The 17,290-nt window shown below is 45.6% G+C and overlaps 1 protein-coding gene across 19 annotated transcripts in view; it reads left to right on the top strand.

Moving 5' to 3' along the window:
* Positions 1–6,892, top strand: part of MAST4 (microtubule associated serine/threonine kinase family member 4) — a 569,328-nt gene extending 562,436 nt beyond the window's left edge. For all 19 annotated transcript variants that reach the window (XM_054556424.2, XM_054556425.2, XM_054556427.2 and 16 more), the window contains one exon: positions 19–6,892. In XM_054556424.2, coding sequence (XP_054412399.2) covers positions 19–3,908 — 3,890 coding nt within the window. In that variant the 3' untranslated portion in view covers positions 3,909–6,892. The remainder of the gene's footprint in view (positions 1–18) is intronic.
* Positions 6,893–17,290: the final 10,398 nt, after the last annotated feature.

Raw genomic sequence — 17,290 nt, forward strand, 5'->3', positions numbered from 1 at the left:
TCTGTTTTCCATCCACAGGTACTAATTCCTCCCAGAGCAGCTCCCCTAGTTCTAGTGCCCCCAATTCCCCAGCAGGGTCCGGGCACATCCGGCCCAGCACTCTCCACGGTCTTGCACCCAAACTCGGTGGGCAGCGGTACCGGTCCGGAAGGCGAAAGTCCGCCGGCAACATCCCACTGTCCCCGCTTGCCCGGACGCCCTCTCCAACCCCGCAACCCACCTCCCCGCAGCGGTCACCATCTCCTCTTCTGGGACACTCACTGGGCAATTCCAAGATCGCGCAAGCCTTTCCCAGCAAGATGCACTCCCCGCCCACCATCGTCAGACACATCGTGAGGCCCAAGAGTGCGGAGCCCCCCAGGTCCCCGCTGCTCAAGCGCGTGCAGTCCGAGGAGAAGCTGTCGCCCTCTTACGGCAGTGACAAGAAGCACCTGTGCTCCCGCAAGCACAGCCTGGAGGTGACCCAAGAGGAGGTGCAGCGGGAGCAGTCCCAGCGGGAGGCGCCGCTGCAGAGCTTGGACGAGAACGTGTGCGACGTGCCGCCGCTCAGCCGCGCCCGGCCCGTGGAGCAAGGCTGCCTGAAACGCCCGGTCTCCCGGAAGCTGGGCCGCCAGGAGTCTGTGGACGACCTGGACCGCGACAAGCTGAAGGCCAAGGTGGTGGTGAAGAAGCCAGACGGCTTCCCAGAGAAACAGGAATCCCACCAGAAATCCCATGGACCCGGGAGTGATTTGGAAAACTTCTCTCTGTTTAAGCTGGAAGAGAGAGAGAAGAAAATCTATCCGAAGGCTGTGGAAAGGTCAAGTCCTTTTGAAAACAAAGTGTCTATGCAGGAGGCGCCACTGCTGGGCAGCCTGCTGAAGGACGCTCTTCACAAGCAGGCCAGCGTGCGCGCCAGCGAGGGTGCGACATCGGATGGCCCGGTGCCTGCGGAGCACGGCCAGGGTGGTGGGGACTTAAGACGGGCCCCCGCTCCTGGCACCCTCCAGGATGGTCTCTGCCACTCCCTCGACAGGGGCATCTCTGGGAAGGGGGAAGGCACGGAGAAGGCCTCCCAGGCCAAGGAGCTTCTCCGATGTGAGAAGTTAGACAGCAAGCTGGCCAACATCGATTACCTCCGAAAGAAAATGTCACTTGAGGACAAAGAGGACAACCTCTGCCCTGTGCTGAAGCCCAAGATGACAGCTAGTGCCCACGAATGCCTGCCAGGGAACCCAGTCCGACCCATGGGTGGGCAGCAGGAGCCCCCGCCAGCTTCTGAGAGCCGAGCTTTTGTCAGCAGCACTCATGCAGCTCAGATGAGCGCCGTCTCTTTTGTTCCCCTCAAGGCCTTAACAGGCCGGGTGGACAGTGGAACGGAGAAGCCTGGCTTGGTTGCTCCTGAGTCCCCTGTTAGGAAGAGCCCCTCCGAGTATAAGCTGGAAGGTAGGTCTGTCTCATGCCTGAAGCCGATTGAGGGCACTCTGGACATTGCTCTCCTGTCCGGACCTCAGGCCTCCAAGACAGAACTGCCTTCCCCGGAGTCTGCACAGAGCCCCAGCCCAGGTGGTGATGTGAGGCCCTCTGTGCCACCAGCTCTCCCCAGCAGCAGTGGGAAAAAGAGTGATACCACCAGTGCAAGAGAGCTTTCTCCTTCCAGCTTAAAGATGAATAAATCCTACCTGTTGGAGCCTCGGTTCCTGCCCCCCAGCCGGGGTCTCCAGAATTCACCAGCAGTTTCCCTGCCTGACCCGGAGTTAAAGAGGGACAGGAAAGGTCCCCATCCTATTGCCAGGAGCCCCGCAACAGTCATGGAAAGCAATCCCCAACAGAGAGAAGGCAGCTCCCCTAAACACCAAGACCACACCACCGACCCCAAGCTTCTGACCTGCCTGGGGCAGAACCTCCACAGCGCTGACCTGGCCAGGCCACGCTGTCCGCTCCCACCTGAAGCTTCCCCGTCAAGGGAGAGGCCAGGCCTGAGGGAATCGTCTGAAAGAGGCCCTCCCACAGCCAGAAGCGAGCGCTCTGCTGCGAGGGCTGACACAGGCAGAGAGCCCTCCATGGAACTGTGCTTTCCAGAAACTGCGAAAACCAGTGACAACTGCAAAAATCTCCTCTCTCTGGGAAGGACCCACCCAGATTTCTATACACAGACCCAGGCCATGGAGAAAGCATGGGCGCCGGGTGGGAAAACGAACCACAAAGATGGCCCAGATGAGGCGAGGTCCCCGCCCAGAGACAACTCCTCTCTGCACTCAGCTGGAATTCCCTGTGAGAAGGAGCTGGGCAAGGTGAGGCGTGGCGTGGAACCCAAGCCCGAAGCCTTTCTTGCCAGGCGGTCTCTGCAGCCACCTGGAATTGAGAGTGAGAAGAGTGAAAAGCTGCCCAGTTTCCCATCTTTGCAGAAAGATGGTGCCGAGGAACCTGAAAAGAAGGAGCAGCCTCTACAAAGGCATCCCAGCAGCATCCCTCCGCCCCCTCTCACGGCCAAAGACCTGTCCAGCCCGGCTGCCAGGCAGCATTGCAGTTCCCCAAGCCACGCTTCTGGCAGAGAGCCGGGGGCCAAGCCCAGCACTGCAGAGCCCAGCCTGAGCCCCCAGGACCCTCCCAAGCCTGTTGCTGCGCACAGTGAAAGTAGCAGCCACAAGCCCCGGCCTGGCCCTGACCCGGGCCCTCCAAAGACTAAGCACCCCGACCGGTCCCTCTCCTCTCAGAAACCAAGTGTCGGGGCCACAAAGGGCAAAGAGCCTGCCACTCAGTCCCTCGGGGGCTCTAGCAGAGAGGGGAAAGGCCACAGTAAGAGTGGGCCGGCTGTGTTTCCTGCTACCCTAGGCTCCCAGAACAAAGCCAGCGATGGGATTGGCCAGGGAGAAAGTGGGCCCTCTGTCCCACTGCACACTGACAAGGGTCCTCTAGACGCCAAGCCACAACCCACCAGTGGTGGGCGGCCCCTGGAGGTGCTGGAGAAGCCTGTGCATTTGCCAAGGCCGGGACACCCAGGGCCTAGTGAGCCAGCGGACCAGAAACTGTCCGCTGTTGGTGAAAAGCAAACCCTGTCTCCAAAGCACCCCAAACCATCCACTGTGAAAGACTGCCCCACCCTGTGCAAACAGACAGACAAAAGCCCGAGTCAGCCGGCCGCCAACACCGACAGAAGGGCGGAAGGGAAGAAATGCACTGAAGCACTTTATGCTCCAGCAGAGGGCGACAAGCTCGAGGCTGGCCTTTCTTTTGCGCATAGCGAGGCCCGGTTGAAAGGCGTGGAGCGGCCAGCCGCGGGGGTGGGGAAGGGCTTCCCTGAGGCCAGAGGGAAAGGGCCCGGTCCCCAGAAGCCACCGGCGGAAGCAGACAAGCCCAATGGCATGAAACGGTCCCCTTCAGCCACTGGGCAGAGTTCTTTCCGATCCACGGCCCTCCCGGAAAAGTCTCTGAGCTGCTCCTCCAGCTTCCCTGAAACCAGGGCCGGAGTTAGAGAGGCCTCTGCAGCCAGCAGCGGCACCTCTTCTGCCAAGGCCGCCAGCGGCGTGCTGGAGCTTCTAGCCCCCAGCAACAGGGACCATAGGAAGGCTCAGCCGGCCGGGGAGGGCCGAACCCACATGACAAAGAGTGACTCCCTGCCCTCCTTCAGGGTCTCCACCCTGCCTCTGGAGTCACACCACCCCGACCCAAACACCATGGGCGGAGCCAGCCACCGGGACAGGGCTGTCTTGGTGACTGCCACCGTAGGGGAAACCAAAGGGAAGGACCCTGCCCCAGCCCAGCCTCCCCCAGCTAGGAAACAGAATGTGGGCAGAGACGTGACCAAGCCATCCCCAGCCCCAAACACTGACCGCCCCATCTCCCTTTCTAATGAGAAGGACTTTGTGGTACGGCAGAGGCGGGGAAAAGAGAGTTTGCGTAGCAGCCCTCACAAAAAGGCCTTGTAACGGGGAGGGCCCCGGGGCAGGACTGTGGAGACCCGTCGTTAACGGGCGACTGTCTTGACTACCTTCAAAACCAGCACTGTGTGGGAATGTCCGCCAGGCAGAGCTCGGAGCCTCATTGAGACACGTGAGAGAGAAAGACAAAAGAGGGGACCTTCTTCCAGATGCCTTCCCAGTTGTAACCGGTAAAACTGTTACCAGATAGTGTTTGTACCAAAAAAAAAAAAAAAAAAAAAAAAAAATTACCTTTACAGTTGAGGGTTGTTGAGGAAAATGATTTTCTCTGTAAATATATAGCATCGTGTTTGGTTTGGGATGTAGAGTCTATACCTGGCTGCTGATTGCGTCGTTTACTACAGTTTTTTTTAAATAAGATTTTTGCTTTACCATTTATCATAATGTAGTAATGAAGCAAAATGGTCAAAACGGTGTGTGTGAACAGAGATACACCCATATTCGTGTATATACACATCCACCTACATGTTTTGGTCTGTGGTTTAAGAGACTATTTCAAAGTTCCATTTTTATAAGCTAAAACATTTTAAGTAAAGATGGAAGAAAGCCCTAAACACAGTAGATTGTGAGTTTTTATGTGTATTTTAATCAGAGTTTCTGATAGTACTGTATCTGGCTACCTATATTTCCAGATCTAAAGCAAGAACTACTCTAAGTACTGCATTTGGAATCCTCCTCCATTAGGTATGGCCAGGACAAGTGGAGCTAGCCATTTTCATTATACAGCCATCCCAATGGACACTGGATCCCTAGTCCAACTGTCTAAAAGGCTAGTTGTTCCTTTCTGTGGCTGTGGATGTCTGGCCTTCACCTGAGGTAGAGTGGGGACTATAGACACACATCAACTTTCTTTGTTTGCTTTCTTTTCCTTCTTTTCAAACTCTTAAACTCAGGCCTTTATGCTGTGGGTGACTAGTCCAAGAAGCACACATTTTGTAGTAGTCCTGCACCAGCCCTGCTCTTGAATAAAAAGGAAAACTACTGGCTGCACCCAAATCTTCTAGTACTTGAGTAATAAGCATCAGGCATTGGAAGAGGTTTTAAATTTGCTTTTTTGAGGAAAAGAACTGGGGGTGGATTTTGGCATCGTAGCATATCGATTAAGGAATAATCAGGACATCAGATACATTTTAATACATAGCTGGGGCCTTATGTTGTAGATGAAGCTTGCTGTTTTTAGCAAGTTCCTGGGTTTCACATTCATTTCTGATGCATCTAGTAGCTCCACACATTTCATAACCTGATCTCTTTATTTGTATGCAAAAAATACTGTCTTAATACAGAGCAGCATTTTTGTAACAAAGAGACTCCCTGGAGCTATTTGGTGCTTGAATGTGACCATCCTTTTTACTTTTGCTAAGCCTTATTTAAATTTTGTATACCGTGGAATATGTAGAATGTGTCAAATCATTTTAGTGCTGAAGGTTTTGATTTTTTGTTTTTGTTTTTGTTGTTGCAGTTTCTTTGGTGGCTTGTTTTGTATTGTAAGATGGCACTTGCTGATACAAGTACTAAGGCACTAAGAGAAAATACAGATAAGTATTTATAAGTTGCTTGGGAACCATAGCAGAATTTGGTTTTGTAAGAGAAAAAAAATTACCAATAAATAACTAATCTAGCACCCAAACTCTCTAGGGGATGTCTTAGTATCTTCAGGCTATAAAATTTTTCATCTAAGCACAGCATCATCTTATGGCCTTATGGATTGTAAATCTTCTAGTGAGGCTGTAAACTCCACTCTGAAAACAAAGGTATAACTTAACTGACTGCTCAGTTGTCCTTCGTTGTAAAATGAATTGGCATTGGGAAAAAGGAAAAAAACAAAAAAAGAAAAAGAAAAAAGCCTCCTCCTTGCTCCTAATTTTTTTTTTTCCATATGGTTTTAGCCATTCCCCATCACTATATTGTGAAGCTGTAAAAAAATATATATATATACTTTACAAGAGTTTAAATGGATTTCAAAACTGGTCTCAACATTTATAATACATATCTGTGTTTGGCAGTCGTCATAACCCAATCCTACATTCAGCCATCGGGACAGGTCTATCGGGGAGGTAGTTCATGGTTTACAAGCCTTTGCTTTTTAACTGTCCAGTTTCCTTTAAAGCACAACTAGCTATTTGTTTACAAATGATATTTTTATGTATATTTTGTATAGTGTATCATCATTTTTGCCAAATACGTTTTTCATTATGAATGAGTAAAGAGTACTTAAGGTTGCATTCATGTATTACATGTTTGTTGTTGTAAACCTCTCCAATCAGCTGGTAGAAATTCTCCTCATTGTGTTCTGTTTGGTCAGTCTCTGTGTGATTGTAGGATGTGCTCCTTGGTAGTACTCCCAGCTGTAGATTTACCAGCTTAAAAGTTTGTTAGGATCTGTGCAATAAAGTGTTTGCAGTCTTATTTTCTCTAAGAAATTCCTTATGGACGTCATAATTGTTGTATATTGAACAAAATATTTATACTTATGCAGTTGCATAACATTGAAATAAAAATTTAGCATGAAAAGATAATGACTCGTAAGTTTTTTTCTAATATACTCATATACATTCCACCTCCAAAAAATATTACTGATTATTACTCTGGTATTATGGAAAGGATAGGTTTTTACAAATTACTTTTTGCTGAGTGGAACAGTTTGCCTTTTTTTAAAAAAAATGTACACAAATATTCTTCAACATTAAGTCCTTTAGCTGGGCATAGTGGTGCTCACTTGTAGTCCTAGTTACTTGGGAGTCTTAAGGCAGGAAGATGGCTTCAGCTAGGAGTTGGAGACCAACCTGGGCAACATAGACCCTATCTCTACAAAGACTTGAAAAATTAGCTGGGTATGGTGGTGTATGCCTATTGTCCCAGCTACTCAGGAGGCTGAGGTAGGAGAATTACTTGAACCCGTAATTTCAAGGCTGCAGTGAACAAGCTATAATTGTGCCGTTGCATTCCAGCCTGGGCAACAGAGCGAGACCCTATCTCCAAAAAAAAAAAAAAAGATTAAGTCCTCCTTTAACATCTTCCTACCAACCTTTTTCCTTGCCTGCAGAACTTACCAACTTCTACACTCACACTCACCATCTTCCCACACTCGGGGTCTTGAGTCTCCTTTCTGTCTGACACCACCACTACCTCCTCATTCTCTCACTAACTTGCTCCATCAATTACCATAGACTGCCTCAGCATTCTCTTTTTTCCTCCCCAACTGTCTCTTTCCTTTCAGAAAACCCTTTCTTTACCTGGCCTTTTCCCTCTGTCCCTTCTCAGGTGACATCCTACAAGAGGAGTCTGCAGTTAGTATTTTTGGGTCTTCACCCCTTTGAAACCTGGCTCTGTCACCCATGCCATCAACGTTGCTCTGGCAGTGGTCACCAGTAACACAGCTGACTCTAAATCCCCCTTGTCAAGACATCACTTCAGTAGACCATCTTGAGAACCGGTCTGTCCCTGACAGCCCTCTCTCCTAGTTGTCATCAACCTTTTTTTCCTCTCTGGAGAACTTCATCCTTGTCCTCTTGTCCCTTTAAATACTGGTGTTCCCTGAGTTCATCCTTGGTCGTTGAGCATTTCAACTTGGCTTAGGCACCTCACACTCAAAATGTCCAAAAATGTGCTTATTTTGGTGCCCCTTCTCTCAAAGCTCACTGTATTCCCCATCTTTTCTCCAAGTCAGATCCTAGATTTCTGCCTAAACTCTTCTTTCTTGCCTTACATCTTAAAAAAAAAAAAAAAAAAAAAAAGCCTCACTGATTTCACAGTATACTCTTCTGTGCAATCCATGTCCCATCACTATTGTGCTACTGGCAGCCTTAGTTTGGTCTCTATCATAGTCTCTCTCCAGGTGACCTCAACAGCCTCCTAACTGGTTTTCTTGCCTTCGCTCTTACCCCTTCTAGTCTGTTCTTCACAATGTCCCTAGAGCGATGTTGCTCAAGTGTAAGCACACCATGTTACTATCCTGCTTTAAACCTTTAAGTAGCACCCATATTCTTTGGTAAAGGCCAGTTCCTTAAACGTATCCTTACCCTAGATAACTCCAGCTCAGCGTGTATGCTGGACTCAGACATCTGGAGGAAGCCTTTTGGAAAGGCCTGGACTGACCTGTGGACCCTCTTTGCTTCACTGTGTATCTGCCTCATGGCACTCACTGCATTATTTTGGAGTTACGTTTCTACATGTGTACCTTCTTTGCTAGACTTCAAGCTCCCTGGTTCTCTGTCTTGTTTTTTACTTCTAGGACAAAGCACATCAGAGACATCAATAAATATTTGCTGATATGGTTAGGCTTTGTGTCCCCACCCAAATTTCCTCTTAAATTGTAACCCCCATAATTCCCACATGTCAAGGGAGAGACGAGGTGGCGTAACTGAATCAAGGGGGCAGTTTCCCTCATGCTGTTCTCATGATAGTAAGTTCTCATGAGAACTGATGGTTTTATAAGGGGCTTTTCCCCACCCTTCGCTCAGCACTTCTCTCCTTCCTGCCGCCGTGTGAAGAAGGTGGCTTGCTTCCCCTTTGCCTTCCGCCATGATTGTCAGTTTCCTGAGGCCTCCCCAGCCATGCTGAACTATGAGTCAATTAGACCTCTTTCCTTTATAAATTACCCAGTCTTGAGCAGTTCTTTATAGCAGTGTGAGAACCGACTAATACATTTGCTGAACCGAATTGAACAAGAAAGGAAGTATTAGTAGTTGCTACTGTTTGTAGCACATTTACCAGAAGCCAAGTAACACACTAAATACTTTATTTCCATCTTCTCATTTAATCTCCGTGCCATTTGAACTATACATTGCTTCATTTTATAAATTAGGAAGCCAAAACTCAGAAAGAGGTTAAGTGACTAACCCTCGTGATTGGCAGGACTGAGGCTTGAACTCAAGCGATCTGACTGGACAGCCCATACATTTAACCTCTACCATTAGACGAGACCTGCCTCCTCCCACACACTATTCTACTACAATATAAATTGCAAGATGAAACGGGACAGAATCATGACAGTGTTTTTCACTGCCTGCGTGATGTAGTTTTCCCTGCCTAGAGGAACCCTCTCTGCTAAGATTCACAGTTTTTAAAAGTAAGTATGGAAATGGTCATTTTAATGGGACTTGGTATCATGCTATGCAGAAAAGTCGGTCTTCACCATAAAAGAAAAAACCCACAAAGGATATTAAGTACACACATCACAGAGCCAATAATGGCCATAGCAAGAGCTATTAAGTGAACAACCAGTTTAGAGCGAATACATAAAAGAAACTTTAAATGAAAAGCAAGAGATTGAAGTTTTAAAGGTATTTACCTTGAGCTAGACCAGGTAAAACTAATGAGGTCATTAAAGGGCAAACAATTAGACATGCTCTTGTGGGTCTAGCCAGTCTGGGGCACAATTTCTTGTACCATATTTTCAGCATCCACGTAGTGTTATTTTATCTTATTTGGGATTTTAAAAAATTGAAATGTAGCTAAATATGTGTTTGGGTGTATAATATTTCCCTAATAAACTGAGGGCTACCTCTTTTAAGCCCAAGGCTTTTTTTTAAAGAGACATGGGTTGCCCATGCTGGCCTCAAACCCCTGGGCTCAAGGGATCCTCTCCGCTCAGCCTCTCGAGTACCTGGGACTACAAGGGTGCCCAGCTCTTCAAGGCACTATTTTTCCTTTTTTATAACAATGTAAGCACAATGTGATGCAGCCTACAAAAATTACAAGTTCTCCCTTTTGGAGGGGGCATGATGTGGGGACATGGGGCAAGACTATCAAGAGGACCAGAGAATTCATGAACTAGAAATAGGAATTAAAGTAAGGAGAAATCACTTCTAAAAATAGTACTAACCCTCCCACAGGGGGCAATGGCAGCTTCCCTTGGCTGTTGAGCACTGAACTGCCAAGCATTTACAAGAAGAAAAGGGGTTGGCTTGAAGACTTCAGGTGAGGCAGCACATCTCAGCTCTAACATGCACATGATTCATGTGGGATCTTGCTAATTCCGGTCCAGAAGGCCTATGATAGTGCAGAAAATTCTAACAAGCTCTTCTCAAATGACTCAGATGCTGCCTGCCTGTTGATCACATGAATGCCCTGCCTGGCCACACCAGGGAGTTGGAATCTCTGAAGACTGGGCCTAGGCATCTGTAATTAAAAAATAATAAAATAACTTCCACAGGTGGTTCTAATGTGCATTCAAGGTTGAAAAGCAAAAACAAATTTCCCAGCTAGAAGATGACACTTGACTCATTCTACCTCAACATGAAATCATCATGAACAGAGCTTGAAGACATTTCCCATATAACTGCTGGTCCAGTTAAGCCCTAAGGACCCTTTCCACTCAAAGTGTGGTCCTCAGACCAGCAACATCTGCGTGACCTGGGAGTGTGTTAGGAATGCAGAATCTCAGTCCCCTGACCCCCTGCCTTCCCCATCCCTGGACCTGCTGATTTTCTGCATTTCCATGATAGCCAAGTAATTTGCTTGCCCTTCAAAATTTGAGAAGCATTGTTATCACTACTCCCCAAACTTCCTAGAAGATGAGAATTACTTGGAATATTTGTTAAAAATACAAGTTTCTAGACCTCATCGCTGATCCACTCACTCAAAAATCTCTAGGACAAGGCCTGAGAAACTGGGTTTATAATCAGTGGACATGAGGGGCAGGTGATTCTTATCTGGGAGGCATGGGCAATAGTAATATAAGAGTATATTTACCATCTGTGCTCAAATTTGTCTCCAGCTAAAGTCTACTAGGATGATTATTACTGTTTTTTAAGCCCTTGGGCATAGAAAACTCAAAAACCATTGAAACCATCAGGAACACAGCAACCTAAACACTTATTGTCCACCTACTGTATGTGTGTGGGTATACATATATACATAGTACTAAGCATGTGTGCATACACACACACATATATGTGCTTAGTACTGAGCAAGATGCTTTTCATCTGCCCTCTGACTTAAACATCAACACAATTCTCAAACCCAGTGGTGCCATTCCCGTTTCATAGTTGAGAAATCAGGCCCAGCCAGGCTACATCGTTTGTTTAACATACACCCTGGAAAGAGAGCTTGGATTAGAATCTGAATTTTTCTGGTTCTGAAGCTCTTGACCTTTCTCAGTATTACCAGGTGTCATGTAATTGAATTCAGATTCAGGCCCCTCTGTGAATAATCTAAGCTATCTTATTTCCTCTTTGCATGTAGAAAAATCATATGGTGCTAAATTATGAATTTGATGATTGGTGGGAAACCTTAAGTGAAGGAAGCTAATCGTTGTCTGTAATAGGGCTTCTTTATCAGTTCTAATTAATCAGTAGACAATTTCTCATCTAGCATTTTCGGTTCACAACACAAATGTAACATGAAAACGTGTAGCTATAGTAACTACGGAAATTTGCTTCCTTCATTCTCAGCCAGGCATTGGTAGGAAATCTATGGTAAGGCAGTTCTCTAAATTTCATTTCCCTCCTGCCAGGATGTTTTTATTCCTCAAAGCAATCATTTTGTGTTATTGCTTTCTTTCTCTACCCCCTACATGTCTCATATATCTAGAAAATTGGGAAATGACCAAGGCTTTGCCAAACCTTGGTTTGATTACGTTTTGTATGCTGAAAGCCAATCAGCCTGACCCACGATCAAGTTCTCTGGCAGCTGAGACACCTCAGACCTTGAACTGGAGTCATTAGCTCTATTCCTTATAGGAAAACAGCAACATCTCACTGATTTCTGAGACCCAGCATTTCAAAAGACAAGATCACTATCTCTTACAACATCACTGCCCGATGTTGGGGCTGTCAATTCCCATACTTGTATGCAGGCAAGCACTTGAAAAAGGGGATGGGTCCCAAGACTGAAGTTCTCTGTACACTCTGTGACATGCCAGTTTAGTATGTCCAGACATGGGAAGAAGATCTGTTGCATATGGTTACAAGTTATCACCCCACACAGCTTGACGAAATGTCTATTGCTCTTGTAAAGCTGAAAGCCTCTAACAAATAGTCATCTGCCATTTCATTAAGCGCTGCCAGGAGATGGCTGTCAACATCTGGGAAAGGAAGAATGAAAAGATGTTTGCAAGGCCTGCAGCAAGCATGTTGCAGCTACAAAGTCTGCATATGTCAGGCTGGCATCACCATACCCTCCAGCCTTAACCTGTCTAAATAAAAATCATTTGCCTTAAAGTTCTGTCCTTTTGGAATACGTATGCTGTGTTAAACAGTGCTGTACTGAAGTAATTTTCCTGAATTGGAGACATACCTACTCCTGTTGGGGCTGGAGGCAGTTCTGTGGACACCCCCTGTAATGCATGTCCTACTGCCCCATTCAAATAGGGATCTTTAGAACAGCTATGGCTCCCTCTGTTCCCTCAAAGCTTGGGCTTTACCATTTGCATTTGAAAACACAAAGCCTTTGAAAAACACTGCCTCCTTTTCAGTACCTCTACATTCTCACAACCGATGATCTCTGTTTTTTATCTTTTTAAAAGCAAAACTCTTCCTTAAAAACATAATTCCTTTTTCTCCTTATTGCCCAGACCTGGTCATTGAAGGCATGTTGGAAATATAGATGAGAAGAAAGTATTTGAAGCCCTGAAATCCTACCAGCCACTCTGTTTCTTTAACTTATAGGTATTTTTTTGTTTTGCTGAATAATGAAATAACAGTGGGCATGCTCTTTAGCCCACTCTTCTGCTCTTCTACTTGTGTCAGCAAAACACCAGGGGTTTTGGTCTAGGTCCTGCTGCTCACTGCATAAAAAGCCAACCACTGACATGACATGTGTCACCAAGGAAGAAGGCTTTAATTGAGTGATGCAGCAGAGGAGAGGAAAGCTCAGTTTCAAATCCATCTCCCTGACCAGCTAAAACCAAGGGTTTATATAGCACACAAAAAAATGTAACAATGTGTAAGAAAACAGGAACTTGGGAGGGGCAAGGAAGCAATCATAGTGAATGAGGGGTAGGGCATCTGGTGTGGTAATCTGGTTTCAGTTCTTTGATACTTTTTGTGAGAGGCCTGAAGGTCATTTCCTGAGAAAGGAACTCAGATAAAACAAATATAAGTTTCAAGCTTTAGCAGCAGAAGGGTCCGTATCTATGTTTATCCAAAAGCAACTGTCTATGAAACTCTTGGGCCAGTTTCACTTTAATATTAAAACAAATATATTTCAATGTTTATAAGCAAACTTCTGCAATATGTATAATGGCTGCATGGTGTTTCATTATACCTTTGAGCCATACCACTTTATTTCCTGTGGTATGGCTTTCTTTCAATAAATGTGTTTCCTTTCTTTCAATAAAGGTGTTAGAGAGCCTCAGGTGCAGACCATGGAGGCCATCGTACTCTTCTGTTCCTGGCAGATCAACCTTCGCCTATTCTAAGGTTCATTTAATTATCCCAACAGCCCCTTCCATTCTCCACCACCACCCCATAAGCAATTATGTTAATGGTTTATCTTTTTGTTTTTGTTCCTGAAAAATGTATGTATCATTGTTTTTATGCATGCTTTTTTAAGTTACATGGATGACCATGTTAATATATTATTTTATTGGCCGGGTGCGGTGGCTCACGCCTGTAATCCCAACAGTTTGGGAGGCCGAAGCGGATAGATTACGAGGTCAAGAGATCAAGACCATCCTGGCCAACATGGTGAAACCCTGTCTCTACTAAAAATACAAAAATTAGCTGGGCATGGTGGTGTATGCCTATAGTCCCAGCTACTCAGGAGGCTGAGGCAGGAGAGTTGCTTGAACCTGGGAGGCAGAGGTTGCAGTGAGCCAAGATGGTGCCACTGAACTCCAGCCTGGCGACAGAGTGAGACTCTCAAAAAAAAAAAAAAAAAAATATATATATATATATACACACACACAGATATATACACATATATATATACACACATTATATATAAAATTTTGTTTTTTCCCATTAAGTTCTATATGTTTACGATTCAGCTACGTTGCTATGGCTGCATCTAATACACTGCTTCTAACTACTGTCTAGTGCTTCCTGTCTTGAGCATCTTCCCCATTTTACCCACCTACTTCCTAGTGCAGAACACTCAAATTGCTGTGAACTTTCCCCTCCACAAATAATGCTGCAATGAATCACTCTGTGGACATATGATGCTTTCTTGGGAAAAAACCCCAGAGCAGTTTGTGGGTAATACATTTAATTTGATTAATTGTTGCCAGATGGTCCTAGAATGGCTGTACCGGTCTACATCCCCATAATCAGGGCATGTAGTTCCTAAAACCCCACAGCCCCAACTACACTATCATCTAGCTTTCTCTTTTTGCCAGTCCAATAGATATAAACATTTATCTCATTTTAACTTGTATTTCTCTGATTGCTAATAGAATCAACATATTTTTAGTGTTAAGATGTTCCACCTAAGAGCATGGAGTATCTCCTCATTTATTCAGATCATCTAATATCCTTAATAATTTATCTATTGTTGCACATTTAGGTTCTCTCCAAGGAAGAGAGAAAGAGAAAAAGGGAGACCTAATTTATTTAGAAAGCCCATTAATCACCATAAAGGGCGGAGGAGGAGATGGAATGGATGCTCTGGTGGCCACTTGTCCTCTGCTTACCTTTGCAGGATCCAGCCAAGTGCTCAGAGAACATTAACCAAAGATGGGGAGGATTGGAGGACGGTGTTCGATGAACTTCACTGCTTAATCATTCATGAGCAATAACAGCTTTTAAATAGAATATGTAGATTAATTCTTACCTTTATCAAGTTCCACAGTATTCAATAAATGATTTCAAATTGTCAATAGCTAGGATAAAGTGGAGTGGGTGGGAGTGGGTGGGAGAGCAGGGTGGCTTTAGGAGCAGGGTCTTGGAGGATGGCGGTGACGGCAGAAGGGACTAACGAGCCACCTGACCAGGACGTTTCACCCTTGTATTTGAGGGTTCCTTAGTGCTTTTTCCCCATTTTGTTAAGAAATTTCCTCTTATGGGATATGGAGCAATTCTCCAGCTCATTTGACTCATGGGGACTAATATATACTTCTGCCATTGGTTGATAACATTAAGATAAGGGAAGTATTTTACATGCTGAGAGTCCAGGGCCAATCCCAGTCTAACAGAATCCCAATATCTAGGGGTGAAGCACAGGAATCTGTTTTGTAAAGAAGTCCCCCGATTATTCTGGTGTTAAACTGGAACAGCCCACTGGCTCATCCATTCCTCCACTGCCTTCAGGCTAACTCTCACCACGTTACACCTTCATACTCTTAACATGTCAGGCAATCAACTCCAGCCCAACACTTGGGACCCCCCAAGTCATGACTTGCTAAGAAACAACCACATCCCTTCTTGCTATAATTCAAGTTTCTATTCAGCATTCAGGGCCAAACAATGTCAGTTACCCCTCTTGAACACTATACTAATATAGGAAAACATTCAAGAGCCATTTGTTTCATACTTTTATAAACATCAAAATTGCAAACAACACTGATTGGAGAGTTGGACAAATAAGAATAGCATGAGAGTTTTCTGTCTTGGAATTTTACAGATAGTGACTGTGTTCAAGGGCTGTGCTGTACTAAGCAGTGGCTGCTGGCACAGGGAAAGGTGTAATTCTCTCCTGGGTTGTAGGAGTTGCAGCTCATGCAGAGAGTCCTCTGTGATGGAGGCCAGTCAGCTTTTATGGACTTCAATGCTATTTGCTTCAGTACCCTTTGAAATGCAGGGTCAGCTCACTGAGCTACATCATGCAATAATAACACATTTTTATAGGAGTAGCTTGTCAGAGCAGCAACAACATGCAATACATAAAACCAATAAACACACCATGTTACAGATTCTATCCTAGTAAACAGGATAAAGCAATAAAATTGACAGCAGCCATCAAAAAGCTCCCTTCCTGACTTTGTGGGGTGAATTTACTGTTGCTTAAAACAGAGGAGCTGTCACAACGCCTTAGATCAGTTACGGAGCTGCAAGCTGCATCGCATGGAAGGGAGCGGGCCTGAGAAGTGAAAGCAGGATGGGCAATTATGCTTTGCTAAGGCCTGGGCCCCTTTCATTGTTAGTGTGATGTAATTCACATCAGAGATTTTCTACAGAATTGTTTCATTTTTCCAAGTTACATATTAAATATTATGGAGGGCAGTATGTCTATGGGTTGGTAAACCAGCAATTAGTATTTTCCATCTGCAGCTTAAATCCCTAAGGCAAGAAAGAGCTTACCTGTGACAGAATATGCAGGGACTCAATGGGTTGGTGCTGTCTAAAACTGGATTCTTAGAGTTTGGACCTTCCACATTTTACATGGAATCATTTGGCTGGGAACCCTGAGCCAACCTCAGTCCAACAGAATCTCAGTAACTGGGGGTGAGGCCTGGGAATCCATTTTGTAAAAACTTCCCTAGGAGATGCCAGTGAAAAACATGTGGGAGGCCCAGGAAAGCGTGGAGAGGTCAGGAGCTAAGAGTCAGCGGCATGGGCATGGTGGCAGAACTAGGAGCTAATAAAGGCTCAGGGATCAGCACATATTAAAAATATATTGAGTCTTGGCCGGGCACGATGGCTCTCACCTGTAATCCCAGCACTTTGGGAGGCCAAGGCGGGCACATCACTTGAGGTCAGGAGTTCAAGACCAGCCTGGCCAACATGGTGAAACCCCATCTCTACTAAAAATACAAAAATTAGCCAGGCATGGTTGTGGGCACCTGTAATCCCAGCTACTCAGGAGGCTGAGGCAGGAGAATCGCTGGAACCTGGGAGGCAGAGGTTACAGCGAGCCAAGATCGCACCATAGCACTCCAGCCTGGGTGACAGAGCAAGACTCGGTCTCCAAAAAAAAAAATTTATATATATATATATATATGCACACATATGCAGAGAGAGAGACAGAGAGTCCTTACTATGTCCCAGGCATGTTCTAGGGTATCTTTGGGCAAAGACCCTCCCATGGCACTTGTATTTGGGAGAGACAAGACAAGACAAACTAATTAAAACAAATGAAGAAGTTAATTCCAAACACTGATAAGCATTATAAAGATTATAAAACCAGGTGAGGCATAGAGGTTGCTTTGGATTAGCTAGGTCAGAGAAGAACTCCCTGAAAGGAGAAAATATTAGCACTGAAATCTCAAGGAGATGAAGGAAGGAGTCATTTGGAGGTTAATGGCAGTAACTTCCAGGCAAAGGAAAGAGCAAGTGTGAAGGCCTGAAATCCCTGAGCAAGGAAGAGGCTCACCCACTGCTGTTCCCTGCCTGCCCTGCTTTTCCTGGGGGTGAAGAGACAAAGAGGATGACCCCCAAGTTTCCACTCTGTTATGATGTCCCACTAGTATGCCCTCAATTTAAGGACTAATATATTCTGATTGGTTAGATCCATTTTTACTTTGTTAGCTTATCAGAATTTCATAACTATAA

The sequence above is a fragment of the Pongo abelii genome, chromosome 4, assembly GCF_028885655.2.
Source record: "Pongo abelii isolate AG06213 chromosome 4, NHGRI_mPonAbe1-v2.0_pri, whole genome shotgun sequence".
NCBI lineage: Eukaryota > Metazoa > Chordata > Mammalia > Primates > Hominidae > Pongo > Pongo abelii.